General features: G+C 44.1%; 1 protein-coding gene across 9 annotated transcripts in view; it reads left to right on the top strand.

The window, feature by feature from the left end:
• Positions 1-26,773, top strand: part of RGS6 (regulator of G protein signaling 6) — a gene marked incomplete at its 3' end in the record, with an annotated part of 299,068 nt that overhangs the window by 233,342 nt on the left and 38,953 nt on the right. For all 9 annotated transcript variants that reach the window (XR_013929786.1, XM_080397630.1, XM_080397629.1 and 6 more), the window contains 8 exons: positions 1,559-1,635; positions 4,685-4,766; positions 5,285-5,359; positions 6,720-6,818; positions 7,920-7,981; positions 12,206-12,316; positions 15,532-15,657; positions 23,660-23,846. Coding sequence is in view for 8 of the 9 variants with exons in the window: in XM_080397630.1 (XP_080253756.1) it covers positions 1,559-1,635; positions 4,685-4,766; positions 5,285-5,359; positions 6,720-6,818; positions 7,920-7,981; positions 12,206-12,316; positions 15,532-15,657; positions 23,660-23,846 (819 nt within the window). The remainder of the gene's footprint in view (positions 1-1,558; positions 1,636-4,684; positions 4,767-5,284; positions 5,360-6,719; positions 6,819-7,919; positions 7,982-12,205; positions 12,317-15,531; positions 15,658-23,659; positions 23,847-26,773) is intronic.

Below are 26,773 nucleotides of genomic sequence, written 5' to 3' on the forward strand. Positions count from 1 at the left end.
AGCAGATCCAGCAATGGAGATGTAAGCACAAGTGAGACAAACAGGCTTACAGTACATCTAGTACACATTTTTGAGAATGCTCCTCTGTAGGCATCAGTACTGACCCGGAGTTCCCAAAAAGAATCTCTACAAAGCATCTCAGGGGACATCTTTTTATTTTTAGGTTCTGCTTGCAGCGTTCATAGATAATCCCCTGCTCCCCATTTATATTGGTAGAGCAGGGCTCTTGAAGATAGGCTTAAGCTTGCATAGTTGCATTCAATTTCGTTTTTAATTGGCCGAACATATGCACAATTCAAATATTGCTTTAATTGGTGATGTTTCATTGGCTTCGGCATATTTACTCCAGAGGGCACACGTGAACATAATTTAGAACAAAATTTTAAAACAAGAAACACACAAAAAATTGGTTTTGCAGATAATTACAAGTAGTTCTTCCTTGTCGCCACAGTTAAGGAAATTATCACATTTCAGCACAGTTATAAATCATTTGCTTAGCTGTTTTCTTCTATGTATATGGACTAAAACTCTTACATGGAGTTGGTATATCAGGGCCAAGCTTTATGCCTTGAGTTATACATGTGTTTATAGTAAATAATAGGAAGATTTCTTCTAGCAGTGAAATGCATGCACTTAAGCACTTTCTTGAAATAAAGGGAATTGGTATAAAAAGAACAGCAGTAGAACTAATAGTGTTCATTTTCAATGAAAATTTGCAATAGTTGAACCAGCTATAATGGAGAAGAGCATCAGCTTAATGGTCTCATAGGCCTCCTTCTCAGAGTGGGTGTGGATATGTGACTTCAGGGTGCCATTTGAGCCTGAGGTTCTGGCCATGTCCAGAGTTCGACCTTGAGCTGTGACGAAGTCACATCCACCTCCAAGTGTTCAAATCACAACACTCTCTGTAATGGATCTGGACCAGAGCTTTTACTCAGGCGTAGAGCAAGGCTGCATCTGGGCTCAGTCTTTGCAGTTAGATACGTTCATTGTTCAGACAAACAAGCTATTTCCTTTTGTGAATCATCCTGGCAATCCCCAGGCTTCAGTGCTGTGCAGCTGCGAAAGGCTCTCAGCGGCGACCAGGACTGAGCAAAGCAAGGGATGCTCAGGCTTTGCACCTTAGCAAAAGCCTGAAGAGAAAAGAGCAGTGGGGGGAGGAAGGGAAAGTGGGGATGCGAGGAAAACATGCAGGTGGCAGCCATCTGCTATCAGAAATGAAAGTCATCAGCTTCGCAGAGCTTCTCAGTGTTATCTTTTGGGAACAAGTCCATCGTTATTTTCATAGTAGAGCTTAAGCTGTCTTCATCACACTCCATTACTTATCCCTGACAGGGCCCTCTTGGCTGCAGCTATGGGGCTGCAGCCTGAAAGGATGTGTTACAGCCTTGCCTTGCCTGCAAGAGAGTTCACCTGAAACCAATATTGACTTTGTGTCTTGAGTTTTCCAGCTTAAAAAAATATATAAATTGAATAAAACACCTGCCATGCTAACTGTGCTCTTAAACAGTTGTTGTAATTACGGGGATTAGTTCTTACTATTTTCATCTTTTGACAGGAAAACTTAGCAAGACTTCAGAGAGCGTTTGCAAGAAAGTGGGAATTCATCTTCATGCAAGCTGAGGCCCAAGTGAAGTGAGTAAACCTGAAGCACTGAACCACACCACTATTTAGAGCTGTGAAGGGAAGGGGATTCTGTACAGATAAAACTTCTTTGTCAAAGTCTTTACTGTGACTAAGCTCAGAAGGTGTTGGTGAATTTTAATCGCTGGCAGACTAGAAACAAGAGAGCCAATTCTGAAGGTTTGTGCCAGAGCCTGAAAGATGGGTTTAATTATAACATGGAAATGTTGGTCAGGAGCTCCTGAGCCGGAATTCACCATGGCAGCGTGGGCAATTCACTTGCCCGTTCTGCTTCTACTTTTGTGTAGTATTTCTGTTTTGTGTAAGTGGAAAGAACATAACTTTGTCATCTGTCTGTGTTACTCTAGGCTGGTAAGGTATTTCTGAGTTTTAAAACAGTGCCACTTCAAAGTGATTATGAGGGTAGTATTTACATCAGACTAGATTTGGTTTTCTCTCATTTATACCAACCCTCAGTTGACTTCATTGTACCTCTGCCCTCTGCAGTCCACCTTGTGCTACTAAATTAGTGTGGAGAATTGGTTACAACTTAATGTGAAACTTACTCAGATTTAGTATTTGGGGTTTTCCTATCCTCTGCTCATAATCGAACTCTTTTTTTTTTTTTTCTCATCTTCCCCTGTGAAAACAGTTTTAAGCCTTTCAATGTTTTTCATTATTGCTGCAAAATGAATATGGGGCAGGGTTGTATACTAGTGTCTAAAACCTTCCGTGTCCATTTTGTGCGTGTAGTTGCCACCTATAAAATGGAAAGGTTGGTGAACATGGCACGTGAGAACACCAGTACTGGCACTCTGTACCATTAGAAGGAATTTGCTTTTTCAGCATTAGATGATAAAAAGTTAAGGAGCATCGTTTCTTGAGGGTGTGGCTGAGGTATATGTCTCTGTCTTTGATTAACCCTTTGGAATTTTGATTAATTCTTTGGTTAATAACATTGTAATTATGCGCTATTTAAGTACGTGGTAATTATCTTTTAAATTACAAGGTAATTAAGGGATTTTTTCCAACCAGAATACCAGTGTTCTGTTTGGAAGAGAAAATTAGAAGTTACAATAGCAATTGTACTTCCAGTTACTTAAAGGTTTATTGCTAAGATGAAAAAAGAAAATCTAAGTCAAAACAAAATTCTGCATTCTGTCTACAACATACAATTATTACCTAAGAAAGAAATGTAAATATCAGATTCTTTATATGATCTCTGTTGCTTACTTGTCTTTTCTCCTTTCTGTTTTCTTTGAAACTTAAGTGTGGACTGGCCACTATCAACTTTTTTTGCTGGCTAATTTCAGCTTCTTGGTTCCCAGTTCAAATAATGGTTCAGTCATCAGGTTAGGTTCCCAACAAGGCAGGGCTGAACTTCACAGTGTAATTCATGGTCCTGAGTTAACTAAACAGGAAAACAAACCAAAATTACCTGAAAACATTCCTCCTGCTTATCAAGTTCTGCTCCACCTTCCATGTCTGTGTTTGCACACACAGGATTTCCATTGCTATACCTACATTGCTCAGAAACTGCAGCCATAGAGCGTCTATGTTGTGTCTTCAGTTTAAAATGTGAAATACTGAGTTACCAGTAAGTCTGGGGACATGAACTGAGAACTTGGGTCAAGCACAAAGTCCCCATGAAGGTGATCATGAGGCCTCCAAAGACTCCCTCCAGTTTGCGTGCAGTGTGTGGTGTAAGGCTGGCAGAAGACTTAATCGTCCTCTTTGGCCAGGTGTGAAGGACTCACTCAGAAAAAGCAGTTTGGGGCTGGGTGTCTGTGCTTGTGTCCTCAGTGCAGTACGGCAGCTGCTCTGTCTTTGTGTGGGTACAGAGCCGCTGCAGCGCTGGTTTCTCATCGCAGCCTTGTGTGGGGAGATATTCAGAGAGTGATACTGAACTGTGGAGCACTTGGGCTTTTTGTGGGGAGGGGTGTTCAGAAATTTCAGTTTCAGTCCGCTGTTTCCTATCCTCTTGGTACATTTCTAGCACAGACTTTGCCAAGGATCACTGCCCCTCCAAACAAAAAACAGGGAGAGTACCTGGTGGTCACAAATCCCAGCTGGTGTGGGGGTTTTCCTCACTGCTTTGATTTCCCTGGGTGGCAGCAATGTGGGAAACCAGTACAGGGACACTGTCAGCTTTTCAATCCTGCTCTGGAAGGAGAGGCAGTTCCTTCTTCCCCGTGCCTCAGCCAGTCTCCCTGCAGCCTGCCTTGCCGCCATGGGAGACTTCGCTGTGCTCACGTGTAGGGCTGAGCGCGGGAGCGAAGTACCAGAGGTAGGTTGCTCAGTGCTGTCAAGAAATAGGGGAACAGTTGCATTGAACAGCCTCGGGTGGCCTGTGATATGGTGCTCTGAGCGAGAGTCAATCCACTGGCTGCATCAGGGCTGAAATACTGAGTTACTGAGGTGCCCAACCATGTGTCTCTTGGGCGAGTGCTGGCTTGCTTGGGGCCATGCAGCGAGCTCAGCTCCGGTCACTTGTGGTGCCATCCCTTGCTCTGCCAACACTGGGGCATGGGGGTGGAGCAGGTTTTAGGGTTCAAAGCTGTTAAGGAGGGACACAAGTGCTGCTCTTGCTGTTGCTGCTGGGAATGCCAGTGGTACTGCTGGGGCACTGGGGTGCAATGAGACCTCCTGATGTGGAGCTCTGTCCTGCTCCAGCCCAGAGCTTCACCTGGCGTAAAGAGGTTCCAGTGGGGCTCCTGACAGAGCCAAAGCCATGAACTTCCCCAGCTTGTCAAATCAGGGTCTGGGAACAGAGTATTGGGAAAAGTTGTTTTCCTCACCAGATGAAAAGAGATGTTAAAATAAATTTTCCACGTTCGTAGGAGAATCTTTTTTAACACATATTGGAATAAAGGTCAGTGATGTTTTGTTCATGGCACATGGCCTTGCAAGTGGGAGGGTGGCATTGCTGTTAAAAAAGGTGGATTTCTGGGTGTTGGTGTTTTTTTTTCTCATGGGGTTAAAGACCCCAGCTAGGAACTGTAACAAAAGAAGAAAGCATTACTTGTACACTGACTCATAATGTTTATGCTTTTGTTTTCAGAATCGACAGGAAAAAAGATAAAACAGAAAGAAAGATCTTGGACAGCCAGGAAAGAGCATTCTGGGATGTGCACAGGCCTGTGGTAAAGCTTCATTTTGAATTATGAGACTTTCCATGTTGTGACAGCGAAGTTTTAATACTAGTAAGCACTGTGCCATGCACAAAAACACTGCCTTTAAAATCACCACATGGATTTTCCTCACACTTCAAAACACACCAAGTGTCTACAAGATTATTTTAGACATTCTAGGCTTGTGCATGCGTGGAACTATTGATTTGGAAATATATGATAAATGTGAACTTTTGAAGATTGTTTATACGTACAAAAGAAAAACAGCTTACCCAGTCTGGCTCAAACTTGCTAGAAAAAGCTCCCGTCTTAGCTGAGATATTTCCTTTTGGTGCCAAAGTTATGAGTAAATGGATTGGATGCTGAGATGCCAACTTTGGGTATGTGCAGTCTCTTGCTTAGCAAGGATAATTTATGGGACACAAACTTCAGGAAGGGGTTTTGGACAAGATCTAATTGTATATTTTAGAAAGGTAAGGTAGCATGAAGATAGCGAACAGAGGAGTAATATGATTACCATCTCTTTTCAGCCGGGCTGTGTGAACACCACAGAAATGGACATTAGAAAGTGTCGCCGTATGAAAAACCCACAGAAGGTGAAAAAGGTCAGTTTGAGTTTCTGGTTTTGGTTTCTTTTGCAGGGGATTTTTGGGGTTTGTTTTATTTTGTTTCTAATGTAAATCACACTTAACACCTACAGTATATCAGACTTACTCAATAGGAACCAATAAAAGTGTTTTTCAAATATCAGTTCATTTTGTTCTGATTGGTGAATTTGCTATTCCCATTTTACCAGCATAGTAGTACAGACTGGATGATGAGTAGAGCTGAGAAGGTCATTAAGGAGCTCTGAATCCCAGATGTCTGCTGGCTCTGCCCTCCTATAAAATTAAAAAGAATTGGCAAAAGTACCTAGGTCCCATTTTCAGAAATTATTTGGGCACGGGTTTTTCAGAGCTGTTTACCAGCCTTAATCATTTCAAAGGCTGGATCATTAGCAACTTGGGTGTCTTGGACTTCCAGAAAGTTATAGCTCTTCTATGTATATAAAGTCAGAATCGTTTAGGTTGGAAAAGACCCTTAAGATCATCGAGACCAACTGTAAACCTAACACTGCCAAGTCCTCCACTAAGCCATGTCCCCAGCTGCTGCGCCTACAGATCTTTTAAATACCTCCAGGAACAGTGACTCAACCACTTCCCTGGACAGCATGTCTCAGTGCTTGATAACTCTTTCAGTGAAGATATTTTTCCTAATACCCAGCCTAAATCTTCCCTGGCACCACTTGAGGCCATTTCCTCTTGTCCTATCACTTGTTACCTGTTCTAGAGGGGACACCAGACTCCTGAACTTCCATTGGTAGTTATATTGCAGCAGAGCTGTTCATATGTCTCCTATAAATTTTGAATAAAAAACACTAATTGAAAGGGTAACTGGTATTACTTTCAGTGCAGGTTTCTGTCCTGAAAATGAATGGCTACAACTCAATCTTAAGGTATTTGTTTAGAAAGGTTCACATGAACGTGACCTATTGACACCTGATTAAGAACTTTCTTCAATGTGTAGTTTTACAACAAGAAATTAAACCAAGTGAAAGAAAATGCCATAGGGTTAGTTTCTAGTCTTTTCTTTCTCCCCTTAGTTCACAACAGTGACCACTCGCAGTGTTCATCCTGCAAGCATTGACACAAAGCCTTCAGAGCCCCTCAAAATTATCAGCTACATTTTAACATTTTAAGTAATCTCTTTTCTTAACATGCCTGCAGACCTTCCAAGTGCAGGTGTCTGCAAGCACGGTCTGATCTGTAAATTTTGCTCCAGGCTGAATGATTATTGACCTGTGTGAATATAAACAGTAGGAAGTTGCTGGTTGTTATTTTAGTGCTTTGCATACTGCATTTTGCCTCATTGCATGACAGAGGGAAATGCTGTAATCTCTTCTGTTTGTTTATTGGTTCCTCACAGTCTGTATACGGGGTTACTGAGGAGTCTCAGCCCCAAAGCCCTGTACACATGCCTTCCCAACCTGTACGCAAAACTACAAAAGAGGATGTTCGGAAACAAGTAAGTAGATGGCTAGGTGGCAACTTCTGAAAATTGTTATCTGGAGAAAAAAGAAAGAAAAAAAGCAAAAAAAAAAAGAAAAAAGCATATACAGTTTTTGAGATACCAGCAAAACCAATTGTATGCTTTACCTGTCCTTGATTCTCACATACTTGATGTAAAGAAGTATTTAATTAGATAGATAGATAGATTCATTGAACAGTGCAGTTGTATGATGATACGTGTTATGCGTAATACTGACCTTTGAATCTGCTGTTACTCTGTCTGTGGACCAGCAGACAGATTAATTTCCAGTTCACTGAGGGTGCCTGAAAAATGGGCAGTGACAAAGGCTAGGGAAGAAGCTGGCATACTGGGGCACAGGCTGGGGACGGGTGGTGAGGAAAGGCATCGTTTGGTGTGTAACTGTTAGACCGTACAGTCAGAGTTTTTTGGGAACTAGGAAAAAGTTATTTGCACAGTCACTCCAAGGAATGGCCAGCCAACTCGCACATCCTTGCCCTGACCCAGGGAGCTGTCCCTCAAAATTACTTTCCTGCAACAAGCAGCAGCACACTGAAGTACAGACAGGAGTCACAAGGTCAGCGTTTTAATAAAGGCAGCTTTAAACATGTTTTTTAGGCAGCCAGTTTTAGGATCGTCTTCTGAACTAAACCTGAACACTAAATTCCTTGACCTTTTCCATCATAGGCAACATAGGCTGCAGGGTGCTGTGAAGAACTAGTTCATAGCAGAGTGCTAATGTGTTGTAAAGCCTTTATTGGTCTTGTGGTGCCAGTCAGAGAAATGGAAGAGAGGAGTGTGGTGTAAAAAGGAGATCATATTGCACCCTGAGTAGTCTAGGAACCTCGGCCCCAAATACATGCCTTTCCTACTTTTAATTAGGTCCTCTGAAGCTTCCCCTGGGGCTTTGCCATAGGAAATGGAGATTCCTGTTGGAAGCAATTAATAAGTTTCTTCTAATACCTAGGGAAGGGTCCCATTTCCTTCTGAGTTACTTTCTAGCTGTTTGGAAAGAGAAATCAATAGTGTATTAGGATATTGTCAATGCATGCTGTAGAGCTGATGGATTGTTAATGTCCTTGTCATCTCTCTCTTTAGATAACTTTCCTGAATGTGCAGATAGAGAGACATTGTTTAAAGATGTCCAAAGTAGCAGAAAGGTGAGTGTCCCTGTTTGCATGATTTCCCATTCTTTCCTCCTCTCCAGTCTGGCATTTCCAGAAATAGAGAGCAGGCAGGAACGCACAAAGGCTGGTCCCCTCTCTCTGCATCCATCCTTCCCACTCCTTGACCAGCCGTGCTGCCTGTCTGCTGACCGGTGTCACTTCTGCACTTGCTCTTCTGCCACTGAGAAAAAGCAGGTGAAAAATGAGGATGCTGTTGTACTGTAGGAGCAAAAGAAATATTATTCACAAAAGAAAGAAGTCTTGCAGTACTTTTGTTTCCCACCCTTGCACAACCCTAAAGTTTATTTGCAGAAAAGTAATTCCTATTTCAATTTGAAAATACTCTTTTTTTTTTTCTTTTGTGGGTGAACTCTCAGTGTGCATCTTGTGTTAGTCTGGCACAGTTCTGGGGAGGGAGCTGCATTTGCATCTTGTTGTGCATGATGTTCGTGTCTGATTCATAATGGGGTTGTAGGGCCAGTTTCTACTCCCACTGAAACCCTGTGGGAAAGTGCTGGTATTGTACCTGGCCTACTCAAGGCAGTGTTTTAAGAGGTGGCTTTCTCATAGAGGCAATCAGGGCACAATCTGACTTGCAGAATATTTAGTTCCAGTAGGAAAGTATGAACAGGTAAAGAACAAGCTCAAATTTCATTGGGAATGTCAGCTCCTTTACTTAGATACCTGTAAGTTATGCACATTTGCAGGAGAATCGCTGAGACAAATGTAGGGATTGGCATGCTCCTCAGTACATCACTTCTCGAGCAAAACTGTGTTGAACATGAGGGACATGATAAAGGCTGATGCCTTGTAGAGAAATAACAGAGGAGTTTTTATTTAAGCAAATTAAAAAGAGATTACCCTATGATATGTGCTTTGCAGTGCTTGCACCTGTAATTAGGGTGTGTGTACTAAACTAGGCAAATTAAATGTTGAGAGCCCCAAAGTAAGTTCTTATTGGTTCATAAAGTTTAACAATTAAAATGAAAATTTATACAATTAAATAGAAAATGTTCAGAGGCTCCCTGAAATCCTGCATAGGCTATGTTGTATGATTGAAATTGACGCGTTCATATTTATGTTTTGGGCTTTCTGGTTCTTTTTTATTAAGAAGATATATTTGGCTTTACCAAAAAAATGTCAATTTGTACTGAATTTACTTACAATGACCCTAATATGCCGAGACAGTAATAATTTCCAGGTGGTTAATTTACAAGCAAACAGATCTGTTTTGCTTGAATTTTTTCTAGGTAGGTATTTACTCAATAAGATGGACTCAGTAAAACTCCTTTACTTGTGACCATCAGATCCTGTCCACATAACACACTTATTGTTCAAGTTCATTAGGAGCTACTGACATTATAAATGTAAAATTGTCCATGCCAAAAAACCCTATTAATTTTCAGTAAAACTGGACAGAAAATTTTCCTGCTTTGAAAGGGCTTTGGGCTTTTTTTAAAATTGATCCAAACTGGAGAAGAAAATGTTGCTATCAAAACCAGTGCAAACTGATAACCAGGAGAAAAGTAAATAAAATTAGAACAATCAAAAAGTTATTTTCTCCTGTTTTGAAAGTTTCATTTTGAAATTATAAACAATGAAAATCATGGTTTTGATATTTATATCTTGTGAGTAAGTGTTTGGTTTTGTGATGACTTTGGATGGCAGCATTGCTGGAGGGTCCCAGGGCTTGGTGCGGGGAGTGGTGGGCAGGGCAGCTGGACGTGGGGTGTCACAGAGTAGGCGGGAGGGAAGTGGAGGGGCTGGCGAGTCCAATGGCTTGGCAGGACTCGTTTAAGTGAGAGTGTGGCAAACTGGGGTGCAGGAGACAACTTCTTGGCAAGCTCCTTTAGGCAGCCAAGCCTGACAGTGGCACCACCTGCCACTTTTTCAGTACAGCGCAAAGGCACTTTCAGGTGGGGTGAGGGAAGTAATGAGGAGTACATGAGGCAGGGGGTAGTGGGGGAAATAAGCTGCTATCTATTCTGTTATAGGAATAAGATATAAATTATTTTAACAGTGATAGACAAGTCACATTTTCCATTAATGCATGCTATTCTATGGGATAGCCCTTGTTCAGCAGAAGAGGAATGGAAAGGCTCTCAAAAGCTCATCCCTAGCTTCCATGAAATAAATGGCTGCTACTAAAGATACTCTTCCCCCTCCTCACTGTTTCCTTTCTAGGAGTAGACCTGCACCAGCTGTGGGAGCAGGCATTCCTCAGCTGGTCCAGGCACCTTGGAAACAGTTTTCTTCTCCTTTCTTACACTTCCTTTCTCCCCACTCGGGACCTGCACACTGTCAGGTTTAGGATTTGGCAGTGAGATATGAGAACTGTTGAGCAAAACTATCGATATATTCCTAGCTGCTGTTTTCCCAGACTGCATCGTGTAGTGTTAGTGCAATTCCACTACATGTGACATCACAGACATGGCTGGGGAAAACCAGAGCATCTTCCCACCAGAAGCAATCTCAGCTCCCTAGGTGAAAATCAGTGCCGTCCTCTCAGTTCTTCAAAGTTGCTGTGAAGGCTCACCAGGGCCCCCTGATTGTAAAACAGTTGAGTTTTCAAGGCAAGTTGTGCAACCTTCAGGGAACTCTTCCCACAGCTGCTTCTACCAGAATTACAGTGCATCACCTGAAAGTCCAGAAGTCCAGGTCTGCATTTTGACAGAAATGCTTTCCCTTAGGAGTCCCTGCCTGTAGCTTGCTGTAGACAATAAGGCAGTGATTCTGCTGCTGTCATTATACTGAATCAGAAAAATGTGCTTAGCAGTTCCCCCTTGTTTCATCTAATTTAGTTTTTTCCCCATTTATATTTTCTAGTACTTGTGCTAGTGCCTCTGATGCCTTCTTATTATTTTATTAGGAGCAATTCAAGTTTCACAGCAGATGTCTTCTGATTGATCCTTTTTGTTGGTTTTTTTTTTTTAACCAACCCTCTCTCTCATTGATGTCTCAGGGATTGCTGCTGCTTTCTGAAATTGGACGCTGCTCCCTCCTCCAACCCTTGACCCACAGCAGTCATGAAATGTAATTAATGAAATGAGATGAGACAGCCCTGAGTGCCCTGAGGGGCAATGGGAACCTGCTGTGGTTACAAAAGTGTGTGATTTTAATGCCTCATGATAAGAGCTAGGACAAACAAAAAGAAATAATTACTGTAGAGCAGGTCAGGGAAACTTTCTGCCTTTTGTGACCCTTTGTTTCACAGGGTCTTTTCATTCTCCTACCTTTTTGAGATGTGGAAGACCAGAGGTAAGGTTTAGCATGGACAATCACGATGCAAGAGATTAGTTGTTCAGTATGATGAGACTCAATTAACTTAGTTAATTACTTGGCAGACCTAGGCAAAAAAAATTAAAAAGTGCCTTAGAGTATTTCCAATATGGTCTAGAACAAATTTCTTTTGATTTATTTCATATATGCTGTCTTTCTTTTGTAAAAATGCGCCCCTAGCTGCAACCCCAGTGGAATTCCTGAATCACTTATGCAAGCACAGTCCTTTTCCCAGGAAGCTCTTTGAATCTCATCCTAGTGAGGATTAGAGGCTATATGTCTTATCTTGCTCATCGTGAAGCAAGCCAGTATAAAGGTCAGGTGTTTTTCCAACATGCATATAATTTACTACATTCCAAGTTAATTATTATAAACTACTGTTGAATAGAATAGTGCCATTAGACTAAACGATATACCAATGTAACAAAAAAAATCATCTATAGCCTGAAGCTTTGACATTCAGGACCGTGATCCTCCAAAGATTTAAGTATATTCTTAGCTACATACAGCACATGACCCTATTTAGATGAGTTACTCATAACGCATAAAGTTAAGTGGATGCAAAAGTCTGCAAAACCCAAAAGGGCAAGAGGCAACAAATGAACAGGAGGACATGCGCTTCACAGCCATCCGGTGGCTTTCTGGGGGACCAGTTGTCGCTTCATTGGGTTTTTTATGGGCACCTCAACAGAGATGAGCTTCAGGAAGATACTGCAGTGAGCTGGTGCGCGTTTGCAGAGGAATCCTTGCATGCACCATCCTTGGGAAAAGGGACTGCTGTGGTTGCTGAGAAGCTGACTAATCCCTACAAAAAATAAAAAGCACACAAAAAAGAAAAAAAAGAAAATCTGTAGCTCTCTGACATGTGACTCAGTATCCAGGCCCCAATTTTTTTTCTTTCATTTTATTTTATTTTATTTTTATTTTGTTTTGTCTCAGTTTAATAGCCTACACAGAGCAATATGTGGAATATGACCCCTTTATAACTCCTGCTGAGCCTTCCAATCCCTGGATAAGTGATGATGCAGCATTGTGGGACATTGAAATGAGGTAAGAATCAGTGGTTTTAAGTAATGTTAGAGTTGTCTTGCCGTTTTGTTTGTATGCTTCTCTCACTGCCCTGTTTGGATAGGAAGCTGTGTGTAACTTTACAGGGTACAAGTAACATAGCTAAGGTTTAAACAGGAGCTTATGCTTTATCACTTCTTGTGTGAATTATTCAGCCTTTCCACTGCCATATGACCTGATGTGTGGTACTCTCTAAGTCAGGTAGTGGATGCTCTCATGCCTGTCAAGGACATGCACAGACCTAGGTCTAAGAGTCCACAGATCTAGTATACTGCTAAGAAATATTGTTCTAGCACATCTCCTTTGACCCTTGAGAGCCTGCTCTCTGGTCCTCCCCCAGCTGCAGTGCTCCAGCCCTGCTCCTGTCCTGGGATCCCATGAAAGATGCTACTGGCAGAATAGGATGGGTCATAGGGCAGTGACTGTTCCTGCTGTGTGGAGGGGGATTTGGCACAGGAGCCAGAGGAGTGTAGCTCACACATAATGTGTGAGACCTGGCAGGTCAGAATTGTAATAGATGATGAAAGTGAGTTTGGGCCTCATCTGTTAGTGAACAAGCTGGCTTGTCTCTGTTATGGTATCTAATAGATGAAAAGGAGGAGGAATGACACTAGGACCTCCAATGCCTTGCACCTCAGACAGTTTCTCCAAAAAAACAAGCACAGCACTGCAATTTAGATCTTTTGCCCACGTGATGCTGGTGCAAGGGAAGTCTGGCCAGTGTCTACGTGTCTTGCCATCATAGGCTATCCACAGTCCTTGTAGTGGGGCTAGAATTGTCCTGTCTGCCTCTGTACCTAGCAGTATCACAGCATGGAATTGCCATGCCACATACCACCTTCAGTACTTGCTCACATGCTGTGGCCAGCTACTGGAAGTGCTGAGCAGCTTCTCCTAGCGTTTAGCTGCTGCTGTTTGATACCAGATCTGAACAGGGAGTTCACTTTAGCAAATCTTTGAAAAGAGAATGCCAAATCTAATCCTGTCTATTCTTGAATAATAATGTAAAGTTTAAGAAGCTACCAGCCTAAGAAAGCTAATTCATAGTGAATCCATGTTCCAGGAAAGGGGCAAGTTTTTTTCCCTGTTTAGCAGCCATATGGTCTGGGATGTGAAAGATTTTTTCACTTGCTTCTCTGGTAGTCACAGAAACTTGTTAGTTCCCTAATCTCTGTCTCTCTTCATGTAACTTTAATATTTTATAATTTCCTTTCTAGTCAGTTTCGCTCATTTTCTCCATCCTCCCTAGCAGGGCTAGAACCAGTTATAGCCCCTGCAAAATACTTCTCCGGAGGAACCCCCACCCACAAGGTAATCCAGGCATCTGTTATAACCACATCTGTTGAGGTAGCTGCAAATCCCAGAAAAGATGTCTGTCCCTGAAGAGTACAATTAAGCTGATGTCACAGCCTTATAGGCATTTAAAATAAATACTTGGCTTCTGGTACAATTTCAGAGTTAAGGAAGTTGATTCTCCTGCTTATGAAAAAAAAGAAAGTTGTATTCTTGGGAGATGGAAGAACAAACAGCTCTGTATTTCCATTTTATTCTCTATTGTAAGAGAACTCACTGCATCTGCATCTAGTTGCAACTTGCATGAATAATTAAGTGATCCCTGAGTTCCCCTTGTGTTGCCTGCAAAGTTGTTTCCTCAGTTAGGAGAGCAGAGCCCTTGCTCAGGAAAACAAAGAGCCTCTCACTTCTAATGGCAAGGCCAGCTGCTGAGTATGGACAACCCTGTGCCACTACAGTTCATCCTTCATGGCACTCAGGACTCAGGAAACATCATGGAAAGCCTTCAATTCTAGACAGCACTTTGGCTTTTTTGTTCATGCTAGAACATTGTGCAGTAGCAAGAAGAGCAGCCAGAGATCTCTGGATTCATCAGGAAATTTCCCGATCTTAGCTTGTGCATAGCTCCGCACAAATATGGCTTTCACGCGCCCGTGCTGGCTCACTTAACAGGTAGGCTGGCATCTGTGCCCCTGTCTGCAGCACTGCTGGCTCCTGGGCAAGTGCAGGAGGAGCCATCCCAAATGATCTGCACTTCGAGTGAGGACGTGCCCATCAGTTTTGCTTAATCTTTACACCAAGAGGAAATCGAAGCGGGCATTTTATTTACCCCTTTGGCTTATTTGTCTTCAGCACAGATCGCCACTGTCCCCTGAGGCTCCAGGATTAGGAATCGCTGTGGACATGATGAGACATGTAGTTTAATAGATATGTACTGTTAACAATGGCTCTACTGTCACAAACGTGAGCAGCTGGGCTCTGTTTTAGTGGTTGTCTCATAGTATGACGCCATCACACCAGAAGCTTTCAAACATTTTGTGAGCCCAGATTATGCTCTGATGTAGACTGTCTTGTAGGATCCTCATTGTGATTCCCAGGCACTGCCTCTCCCCATAGGCATCTCTGCGACATGTCTGGCAATTCAAACATCTTATGTAAGTAAGGTTGTATTAAGAAATAATTGAGGAGAAAGATTCTTAGTGATTTTGGGGGAGTCTGCATCTCAGTGTCCCAGCTGAGACAGAAAGGAAGAGTGATTATCATGGAGGGTGGGAGTGAGAGGCTTTTTAGTCTTCCAAGGGGTAGGCATCCAAAAATCAGAGGCACTGAAAAATAAAAGGCCACAGAGCAGTAACCATATTTAGAAATCTTTTCTGCACTGCTCCTTAGTGAAACTGCTTTTTTTTGATGCAAATGTGGAACTGAAAATCTGAAGCCATTTCCAAGTGACCAGCCAGCACTGTAGAACGCACGGAGATGCCCTGGAGCCCACCATCGGCCCAGGGAACACTGCTGGCAGATTTCTGCCTTGACATATAAGAAATCCCAAGGTACATTTGAGGAGATACATAAGAAGTGCATAATGAATAATTATTCAAGTATGGCGTGCTGTTCTTTACATGAAACCTACCAGAAATTACACTGAAAATCGTATCATTCACTGTCTCTCTTGTTTTGCTATGTACCCAGATAGTACAGTTGCTTTAATGATGATCCTGATCTTTATAGCTTCTTTTTGTATGTTATTTGCTAATTTGTGTTTCCGCAAAATCTTGGAAAAACCCCACCATCTCCTTGTCTGATAATCTTCCTCCCTTTGCTGCTTAACAGAAACAGCAGCAGCTGCTCTGACAGCAGGGAGAAATGTGCATTCCATCTGTTTTTTCCCTTCTCTCTCCAAACAGCAAAGAACCTAGTCAGCAGCGTGTGAAAAGATGGGGTTTCTCCATGGATGAGGTGCTGAAGGACCCAGTAGGACGAGACCAGTTCCTTCGTTTCCTGGAATCAGAATTCAGCTCAGAAAACCTCAGGTGCAAAACCTTCTTTGACTTTACTAAATGAATGGGACCAATCCTACTCTCTTGCATAGGTGAAATCCAATGCTTGGTCTGTCTTGAACTGCTAAAAACATGCATTTGAATGAAGTTGAGAATGGCAGGATTCGGCCCATAGCACTACTATGGATGCCAATACTAGAGCTATGTAAGTAATCTCGGGAGCAGTGTTTAGCAGAGCCAGTGCTGTTAAGTGTTGCATGCAAAGGTCTTGCAAAGTTGTAATAATGTGATGAAACACAGTGTATCACTATTAAGCCCCCAACAATATATAGGATTTACATATGTATTTGTGGCAGGGGTTGTGTGAGGGAAACATAGTATGGCGATCATGTGGCTAAAAACTGTTGCAGTCCTGGCATGCACCAAGTCGGGTTTGCAACAGCTACTGTTTAATTCTGGCACCTTACAACTGTTCCAGAGCTTGACTCTCACCTTAATAGCACTGTCTCTGTATGGGGATTCTGAGTACCTGGCTTCTCATGTTGTGAAGAAGATAAAACTGCTTTATGAAACATTGTGTAGACCGGGGGTCCTCAAACTTTTTAAGCAGGGGGCCGGCGCGCGGATGCAGTGGCAGGCAGCCATCTGCGGCTGCTTGGTTTCCCCCCCCAACCCCGGGGGGGGGGGTGGGTGTGTGTCTGTAAATACCGGGGGCCGGATTGAGGACCCTGGGGGGCCGTATCCAGCCCACGGGCTGTAGTTGGAGGACCCCTGATGTAGACAGCCATGTGATCCTACATCAGACTGAGAGTATATAAATCTGTTGTGCACAATTCTGCTACTTCAACTACAGCAGGAACAGAGAGCAGCAATAAAATGCCCTTTTGGTGGCAAACCAACACTAGACGAAGACAAAACCTTTGCTAGAAGATCCAGCCCCTCTGGCCTTGTCCATATCCATAACACTGTTCTAAACCCGATCTCTGGCCCTAGTACATTGCTCCAAGGTACAGTCCCATTGCAGAATTGATGAAAAGACATTGGAAGTGCCAACAGCATGCTTCATTCTGGGGTAGCAGTCCTTCAAAGGGTGTGCCGCTCTCTTCAGTCCTTCCAGCTGCAAAACTAAGTGCTAAACTCCATGTGTTAGGATTCATTAGTCACCCCTGTGTACCTCAGATCTAATGTATTAAGCCATTTTCCCTTATTGATACCTGGTATCTTCTTACACCAACAGAAGAAGAGAGGTCTAGCTAGATATACCCCATAGACCCCCAGCTAAAGCCACAGCCCTGCCTACACAGCAAGCCCACTGCTTGTCCTAGCATTAATCAGGATATAGGCACAGGTTTTATCATCCTTGTCCTGAATCTTAACTCTAATTGTAACACTAACCCTCAAGTTTATTTTAGGAAAAGCAGCTCTTCTGCTGTGGGTACCATCCATGGAAGAGCTAGTGTTTTGTTGTATCCTGCAGATACAACCAAACCAAAACAGGTCCCGTAACAGCAGAAGCGTATGTATTACAGTGAGCTCTGAGAAACTGAGATTCCCAGGATTATGCTTGACACAGGACTGGGGCAAACCTTGGGATTAGTGTTCAGGATTGCAAGCATTTGAATGTTAGTTTCTTTGTTTGGTGCTGCAGAGAAAATAGGAGAGAGCTCATGCCAGCCGGAGAGGCAGCCTGAACAGGTAGAGGTTGATGGGTTGATATTCAGTGACTAAGGTTACTGAACCGTAACTGGTTACTGACTCTCACCTGCATGTGACAAACAGCCAAATTTACTGCCACGTTCATCCATTTGTGCAGAAGCAGGACAATGGTGGTTAGCAGCAGGGCAGTCTGCAGCTGCCAGCCTGTGCTGAAGGCAAGGGTTCGAGTTGGTGTCAGGGTGCTAGTCTGTGCTCTTGTACTCTTGCATGATGGATCCTTAACCCTGCTCCTTATAGCAGAGGCACTAGATGGATATCTGCAACAGTCCTCACCTACCCCTGGTTAGCCCTGGAGACACAAAAGAATCCAGCAGTAATGTAATTTGACTGCCCTAGATATGGCAGTATCCAGTAAAACCCACTTTTTTTTCACAGTCTGAATTACACTGTGGAGGCTTTGTTGTGGTGTTCTGGTGCCATCTCAGCACGTGGATGGGCACAGGGACCAGTTCACATGCTTTCTTTGGGGCAGTCCTGTTCCAGTATGCCCAGTGGTCATTGGCAGAGGCGGCCAGAGAGCTTGCAGGCTCACTGGCAGAATCATGCCTGCTCCCAGCATGAGGAAATCTGCTGTCAGCTGAGCGTGCAGTCAGTTGGATTTTGCCCTTTGCTGGTGATGAGCGGGTTTGATGTTGTTCTTAGTTTACACCAGCTAAGAACTTGATTGCACAGCCCTTAAGTTTGCATTTTGTTAATTTTTTTTCACTTAGAAAATCAAACAGATTCGTAAAGCATGTGAACAATTGCTTTAGTGTGCTTTATTGCGGTCTGCTAGCCTGCAAGATCTGAAAGGGAAATTCCCCAGAAAGTGACTTCAAATGACATTGGACCTGACCATCGTCTTTTTCGGATTTGTCTGTCCAAGGAGAAATACAGAAAGCATGCTAGCAGCAAAACTGTGAAAAATCAATGCACTTCTATGTTTGTTATTTTTAAAATCCTGAAAGTTAACTTGTAAGATTAACAAGGGAGTGTTACTAAATTACATAAATGAGCTTGAAATTTTATTGCTGAACAAGTACTGAATTTGTATATCCTTACTGTACTTCTGTACAGTGGTGCTCATTTGCAATTAAATTGTAGTGAAGAAGTGCAAAAATTAATATACTGTAATAAAATACTCCTCAGATGGGTTTTCTGAAACATATATCTGAGGTTGCACTAAGGAAATCCAGCAGGTTTTATGACTAACAGATGTCCCCCATGTTCATTTTTGTCCTACTAAAACAAATGGAGAAAGTTTCATTATGAGAAGGCAAGTGTGTGCCTTCCTCGGTCAGTCAGAGCTGCTCCCTCTGCTGATGTGCATTCTGTTTGGTTTTGAGATGGTTTGTAGCAAAGGGAGGCTGCAAGTCAGTGGGGGGTAGAGAGGTTAAATCCCGTATCCTTTTTGGAAGACACTGGTATCGTTATTTGGTAATATGGGAACATAGCTATCGTTCTTAGGGAATCATTATCATGGTATTGGCTTATGTGGTATGATTATTATTTAATATTGGATCAGTATTCCAAAGCCTGCTTAAAGCTTTGAATATCAACAGGATGTAAAGGCAGAAATTTTAATGAAGAAAATTAGAATAGATGTATTATTAGCAGTGGTGCTAGAGAGCAGAAGGTGGCTCTCCAAGGTTCAGGTGTGGCAGAGAAAGCTCCCAAGTTCGTATTAGGAGCGTGTGGCAGAAAGGAAAGCAACTGCTGGATGCTTAAATATGCAAGCAACATTTAAGTTATGCCCAACAGCAAGGCTGGGATCTGTCTCACCTAAGTTGGCAGCTTGGAAGTAGTGCTTTCTTCTGTATCATCCAGGCTCCCTTTACAGTGAGAGAAGGGAAGCTGAAGAGGAGTTAGTGCATCACCCGGGAAGGATGTGTTTCAGCTTTGAGTGGGAACAAAACTAAAAGCAGCGAAATTAGACTGTAAAGTCCTTGTCTGTCTCTACCATCTCTAAGCCTGAAGAGACTGATTCAAATGACAGTGTCTGCATGGCACACATCTACAGTTAAGTGAGATGCATCCCACCCAAACCCTGGGAAGCTGTAAGAAACTTTCTGAGAGCACAGCATCTAGCACCTTGCTAGAAAAATTGCCTTTGTAGTTATCTTTTTAAGGACTCTTCTCCCAGTAACTATCCAGAGATCTGGGAACTGTTGCAGGTGGGGATGTATTATGTCTTGGGAAACGTCAGTATTATCTTCATTAAAACTGGCAGGAGTCCTGTAGGCTTCTGTGTTGTCCTCAAGGCAGATCTGAGAAAGTAACTGCTGGAAAACCTAGAAATTCCTGGTAATGCTAGAGAAGGTTGTGTGAAGTATGCACTTGAGAATGCCTTGAAATTAACATAATTTGGTGGTATAGCAAGGGGACCACATCCTGCTCTTATACCCAGTGGTGCAAGTCCCAGATCACAGGCTGATTGTGGTGGGGTGTTTCCATATCTTCCTAGCTGAGAAAAATTGGTCCCGGTGGGGATCTCGAGTGAGGCATTGCCGGAGATAGCAACAGACTAGACTCGGTGACCTCCCAGGTCTCCTTCCAGCTGTGTTTCTGTGTTCTAATAAACTTGCAGGATCATGTCCACCAGTCTCCTGGGCTCAGCTGAGCCCTGTAACTTACTTATTTACTGGCTGTCCATTATTTATGTGAGAGCATGAAAGCCAGTCAGTTGGGTATTTTTCTCTCTGGTTTTATTTTAACTCTTTTTCTTGCTCTCTTTTTTTTTCTCCTTTCTGTTGCTGCCTTTCATCTACAATTTGTTTTGACTCTGTTGATTTTTGAAGTACCCAAAATATAGCAGACAAAATGCCAAGCCTCAATTAAAACCCAAACCAAACCAACAACAACAAAAAAAAAAACAACAACAACAAAACCAAAAAAAGCCAACAGAGAGTTCTTATACATTTTTTATGACCTGGAAATCTCCCGAGACATCCTGAGATTGCTGCGATGTTCATCTAACTGGTGGATTGATTATTTTTTTTCCTCCCAACTTCAAAGAGTGTCAGCTGGAAAGAGAAACAACTAAGTAGAAATATGGAAAATAGGAATTTTACCTGAAGGGAAAGGAGACTGCGCACCTGTGCAGACCTCAGAGAACACATGACACCTTATAGGAATGCACTGTAAAGCTGGCAGTGCACGAATGCGGGTGTTTTGTGCGTTACTGTGAACGTATGTTGAAAACTGAGTTACCGAGAAAAGAACTTTACCCACAGGAAGTGTTTTTATCTTCTGTGACCCCCGATGGCTGAAACTTGTTGCCAATTTTTAATATTTTTTTTTTTTAGTTTGTATCGGGAAAGGAAAAGTTTGGGGCATCGAGGGAAGCGTATCTACTGAAGTGAAACCCATGCAAGCCCCTCGTTTTTCAAATAAAAAGCATTTACGGGGGAAGTTTCTAACCACTGCCAAAGCCACAAGGGCAGGTGCCACACTGGGAGGTTGGGGCGCGGGGCCGGCGGTGGGCGGCGGGGCCGGGTCCCGGGGCCGGGCCGGGCTCATCCCCGCCTGGCCAGCAGGCGGCACGGCCGCTCCGCGCCTGAGCCGGCTGCGCGCTCCCGGCGGGCTCCTCCGGCGGCGGCCGGCCCGAGGGGCAGCCTGCGCCCCTCCGGGGGCTGGGCCGGGGTGCCGGCACCTCCCCGTCCTCCCGGCAGCCGTTCGCAGCTACCGGCCGTCTCGCTGGCGAGCGCTGCCTGGCTGCGGAGAGGCGTCTTCTGCCCAGGAGCAGCAGGCAGAGGGGCTGGGGGGCTGGGGCGGGGGGGCCCTTGCCCTCGCCCACAGCCACGATAGCGAAGGACCGTGCCCATGGCAGGCAGCCCCGCTGCAGGCGTCTGTCCCCAGCGTGCCCCAAGGAGGGCAGATTTCTGCCGGTCCCCGCCACGCCAGGCTCGCCGCACCAGGGACCTGGCCGTTAAGCAGCACAAAGACGTAAATAGTTCCTCTGTTTGAACTGCGTGTTGATTTATACCTGCTGCTTTCGTTCATGTCCCCTCCCAGCTGCGATGTTAAAAACGGTACTTCTTCCCTGGGTGAAAAGGAGGGAGGACGAGGCGGGGGGCGCCCCGGGTGCCGGCAGGGCGCTGTTGGGGCGGGCGGTGTACCCGTGTGGCCGTTTCACTGGCAGGGGTATCGCAGCCTTCCCCAAGGTGGGGGTACAACGCTGTCCTTATGCTGGCAGCCCTTCCTCAGTTTCTGGAGTCATCCATGTTGTGCCTCTCGGTCAGGTTTTAACGTTAATTTTTGTTTTGCAGCAGCCCCCTGCCCTCCCCCCAGCGGTCCCCTGGCTGAGGGGCGGCTGTGAGCAGGGACTGAGCCCCTCGGCGGTGCCCTGCGGGGCAGGGTGGGCGCGCTGGGGCCCGGGAGCGCTCTGCGCCTTTCGGGGGGCTGCGCAGGATAAAGCACCTTTACGGGTATCTCCTGCAAGTGACAGCAGCTTAATTACAAGCTGATTGAGGTTGAAATGGTTTATGTCTCTGAGAGCAGTTTAGAACACCATGTTATAAGCCTTCTCCGGGTCTTACATGCTGTTTTATAAAGGGCAAAGAACCTGTGATCGATGCTGCTGTTCCCTCTGTGCAGGCAGCCCCCGTGCCAGCCCTGCCCTGCTTATAGGTCACCTGCGGAGAGGACACACCAGTACATCTCTCTCCTCCCCTGCCCTGTGCGAGAGGTGTCTGCCTCCCAGAGAAGGGAAGGAGGCGATGTGGGATCTTCTCCTGACTCCTTGTGAACTTGGGGCTGGCTGGGCTGGCGCTTCAGTCATTGCGGGATGACTCAGGGAGTGCGTTTGCACTTCATAATTGAGCACGAATTCCAGTGCAGCCATCATCTCTTTGCTCCTTTCTTGGGCAGAAATACCTGCTTCTCTCTTGTAAATGCTGTATAAATCCTGCAGGAAGCCCTGCTTATGTATTGGCTTCGGGATGATTTCTCATGGCAGGGAATTTGCCTTGGAGTTGAGGCTGCAGGGCTTGGTACCCCTCTTTGATGTTCCTTGATTTTCAGATACAAGCCATAGTGAATAGCTTTGAAATTTTTACCAAGACAAAACTCCCCTTTGCCTTGAAGAGGACATCCAGCCTTGGGCATGAATTCACAATGGCTTGCAGTAAAAAGAGCTTGTTCTTGTTAGTGTCAGATTGGTCTGGTTGGTTGGTTTTCAGATTGAGCCAAATGGTTATTAAAATGGATGGCGCTCCTGTTCTGGCAAGCTGTCACTTCACAGTGCGCCTGGTTCTCTCATGAGTGTGCTTTCCCAGCCCACCTCCCCGGCTCCAGGGGCAGAAGATAAGCCAGCAGAAAATGTTCTCTCTAGCCAAGTGTTTGTCTGAAGTGTCCCAGCTACTCTGGAATGATTAGCATCTTTTCTCTCCATGCCTCTTCTGCATTCGTATATTCCCATCGCATCTGAAATTGAATGATAAAATGTTTTCGAAGCAAAGCAAGCCACATGTGGCATCAGGTTGTTGCACTGTGAGTGCTAGCCTTTACTCTCTGCATGCGTGTGATAAGTGGGGGTGTCACTTGTGGTTCAAATAACAAGGCAGGACGTCAGGCACACTTAACATCTCAAATATGGAAAAGGACAACGCGCACACACCCCTCCGCCAACCCCAAATACACTATTTCAGTTTATAAAACCAAATGTCACCACCAGTATGTGACTCCACAGATACTAATGTAGTGTCTGAGCACACCCCAGTCCATTTTACTCACAGCCTGCCAGGAAGTGGGGAAAGCCGTATGATGGGATATGGTTGAGTGTTTTGGGTGAGTCAGGGCTGTGGCATTAGGCTCCCTTCTGGTAGGGGAGGAGCAGGGACAGGCAAGAAGGACTTAGCCTGGCCTTGCATGCACTGGCACTGCAGATGTGTTTTTTTCCCAAATTGGCTGTTTCCCTCTATTGCAGGTAGGGGACCAGGCTATATGGTTTAGCGGCTTCATTTGAGTACAATAATTTCAGGTGTTTCTGGGGTGGTTAGGTACTGCCTGCATCTGGTAAGGAAGTGAGGGTCAGCAACAGCGCAGGAGTCACTGGGCTGCTGGCTCCTCTACCCACCCTCACCGCCAACAGGATTTTGTCCTGGAAGACAGTGTATCTTGTCACTGTTCTAATCTTAGCCACAGTGTAAGGATTTGGTGTAAAGTATATTGCTCCTTACTCTTGCTAATCATGCTAAATGGAGAGTCTTCTGTGAATTAAGCTAGATGCGAGGATAGGCTCTACATCTGTATTTCGGGACTGTGCCCAGGCTTATCCATCACGTCTTACCTACATTTCTGTCTTTTTCTCTTTTCTCCTCTTTATTTTTGCCTAGTATAGGTTTTGGTTGGCTGTCCAAGATCTTAAGAAACAACCTCTACAGGATGTAACCACCAGAGTGGAAGAAATCTGGCAAGAGTTTCTAGCTCCTGGGGCCCAAAGTGCTATCAACCTGGATTCCCACAGCTATGAGAAAACAAGCCAAAATGTCAAAGACCCAGGGAGATATACATATGAAGATGCACAGGTTGGTTCTTGATTTTTTGGAACTACGGCTAATAAAACTCAGTTTCTGTGATATTCTGCTATCCCATTGTCATTACTCACTTGTAAGAAAAAGGAGACATACAGTTTGAAGTGACTTTGAGGATATCTATTCAAGCTGGGTAAATGATATTTTCTTTGAATCTATCAGTTATAACAGGCTAATGCTCCTCTGGGAACAAATTGTTCCAAAATTTACAAGTCTGCAAGGTGCAGGGAGCTGGAGCCATGTCTCAGGGAAAGCAAAGATGAAAGAGTGCTATAAAGTTCAGTTTGGCTCTCTGTAGTCCCTGTCACCAGTCTGGCTTATTTACAGTATGGCTGTTATCATAGCAAAATCGTGGTTAATACACCTTTTTTATCATTTATTTATTTACAGTTAATTATATCCCCCCCCCCACAAAACCCCAAATGCAGCAGCTCCCTCCAGCACAGCTCGAGACTTGTCCACCAGACACTACCTTAGAATAATGATAGGACAGTAGGCAATGCAGTGAGCTTAATCCTTCCCTCCTAAGGGCCTCAGATTTATCAGGGAAATTTTACAGATAAACTGTGCACAGAAAATGCCTTTAGGAAAACAGATAATTTGAGAAAAAGTGCTACAAGCTAGGATAAAGCTGCCTAACCTTCTGAGAAAGTGAAAATATAATTTTATAAAGGCTAAAAAAGAAAAAGGAAGAAGGGATCATTTGGCAAATATTATCAGGGATGCAATTAGAAGTTATCCTCCTCATAATCATTTTTATCAAAAGCATGTAGTAAAACCAACAGCAAATGAAAAGGATCCCTGTTCCTGTATTTTCTTTAAATTGGCGTTCAAAGGCAATTCTTCAAAATACTCCACTAACAAAATACTTCCATCTCAGGGGAGATGTTGTGGACCACTTATACAAGGTTAGGCAATGAATTTTTCAAACCAGCATCAAATACTGTATTTTCCTGAATGCAATCTTGCTCCTTGGGGCTAGCATAGAAGGAATGTTCGCAGAGTTTCAAGGCAATCCCCTGTGAATATCAGGCAACTTAAATGTTCTTTTTAAAGCTGAGAAACGCAGGAGTATGAAGACATTCTGTCTAAGATGTATTTTTTTGCTTTGCAGTTAGAGTGAACTTCTGTAAATTTGCATCACCTGAAAAAAAATATGATGCTAAAATGCAGGCTAAAGCAGATAGGTGAATAATGAGGGAATTGATTAAATTGATAAGTAGAAGTACTGAGAGTAAGATGGATGTTTAGACAATGAGTATTTAATCAGAAGAAGACATGGAGGATTTAGGCTTGAACTGATCAGTTCACAATGTAATTGCCATTCAAAAGGGAGTTGATGAAATCAAGCTGGAGCTCTTGCAGTTAGACTGCAATTTTATTTCCTTGGGTTAATTTTATTTCAGAGGATTTTTATGCTGATGGTTGTCCTCAATTCATCTGTTTTGCTTCATGAACACAAAAGTATGAGGTAAAGGTAGACCCTCAGGCCTAGCTGTGGTCTCTCTTGGAGACTGAATCTGTGCCAAGAGAGGATGGGATAATATTGAAAGTGAACCCAGTTACCTTCTTGTGCAGTGGGCTTCTGGTAGCTGTCCAACAGCCAAGCAAGCTGTTTCTGACTGCTTGACCAGATAACTAAGAAGGCTGTCTAACAAAAGCAGAGGGGAACAGGCCGCTGCTGAAGGGTGTGGTGCCCTGGTGGAGCTGGGGCAATGTGGCTTTTACTGGCTCATCCTGGAGAGGGGACATTTTTGTTTGCACATCCACTTGATGGGAACAAATGTAGGTCCCCACAGCATGCTCTGAATCTCCCAGGTTTTGTGCTGGCATCTCCCCCAGGTCAGCGCTGCCACTTCAGGGGCTCTGTTGTCCATTAATCTGCAGCAGGTCAGAGTCCAGCTGCCTTATCTCAGCACCCTGGCACCAGCAGCCCATGAGATTCCCACACATCCTGCATTCCTAGAGTCTCAAGCAGACACAACAAGTCAAAACACCCCACTGTGGGAGGGAAAATATGACTGTTGTCCTGTCCTGTGTAGCTTTAGCACAAAGAGGAAAACAACTGAAATGTCCTTGGGAATAAAGAACAAGAAAAAATTTAGTTTACTGAACAGCACATTCTTTGAATGTCTGCAGCTCTGAGACACCAAGAGGAAAGAAAAGGGTTGGCTGAACTGGGAAAATGAAATTACTACTCCTGCAGTAGAGAAATAGAAGGTCATGTGGCACTCTAGCCCTTGTGATGACCTGGGAGACCTGTAAAATGCCAATTCAGTATAAAAAGCACTGGGAATGAACACATTGCTGTACTTGGGAAGGGGAAGGTATAGCAGAGCACAGTATACTTCGGGCTAGTCAACATAACTAGAAGTTGAAAGCAAAACATTGTCTGTTATCAGGTGCTTAACAGCCTACAAGGATGTGCTTTGCACAACCTTGGCTCCCAGCCCCAAAGAGCTCTCCCAGATGCTGCACAACCATCTGGTAAGATAACTAGCCTAGAAGAAAACAGGGAGAAAATGGGGCTCCCAACAAACGTGCCTCTCACTTAAGACCTCTTTGTCCCAAGACCATTCACACTCTGAAGGCAAGTGGTTCCTCTATTTAAGACAAGTGAATTGAAAATCTCAGCTCCAAACATCCTCAAAGGGCTCCTAATACTAACCTGAATTTGGTGTGCATTTATGGTTTCGGACAGATCTCTCTCTAAGATGAATTCCTGTGTTACAGAAGCAAGTGTTTTGCTATCCCCACCTCAATCTAAGATATGTGCCCTGTTGCGTGTCCCTCTCTGCTGCTGCACTCTGCAATCCTGCGCTGCTCAGCTTGCACAGAGCCGCCTTCTCTTGCCGTGCCTCCTGTGTGTGCCCTTGCCCACCCCATGCCCCGTTCTAGCTGTGCCGCCTCGCCTTAGCCTG

This window comes from Falco punctatus, assembly GCF_963210335.1.
Source record: "Falco punctatus genome assembly, chromosome: 7".
Classification (NCBI taxonomy): domain Eukaryota; kingdom Metazoa; phylum Chordata; class Aves; order Falconiformes; family Falconidae; genus Falco; species Falco punctatus.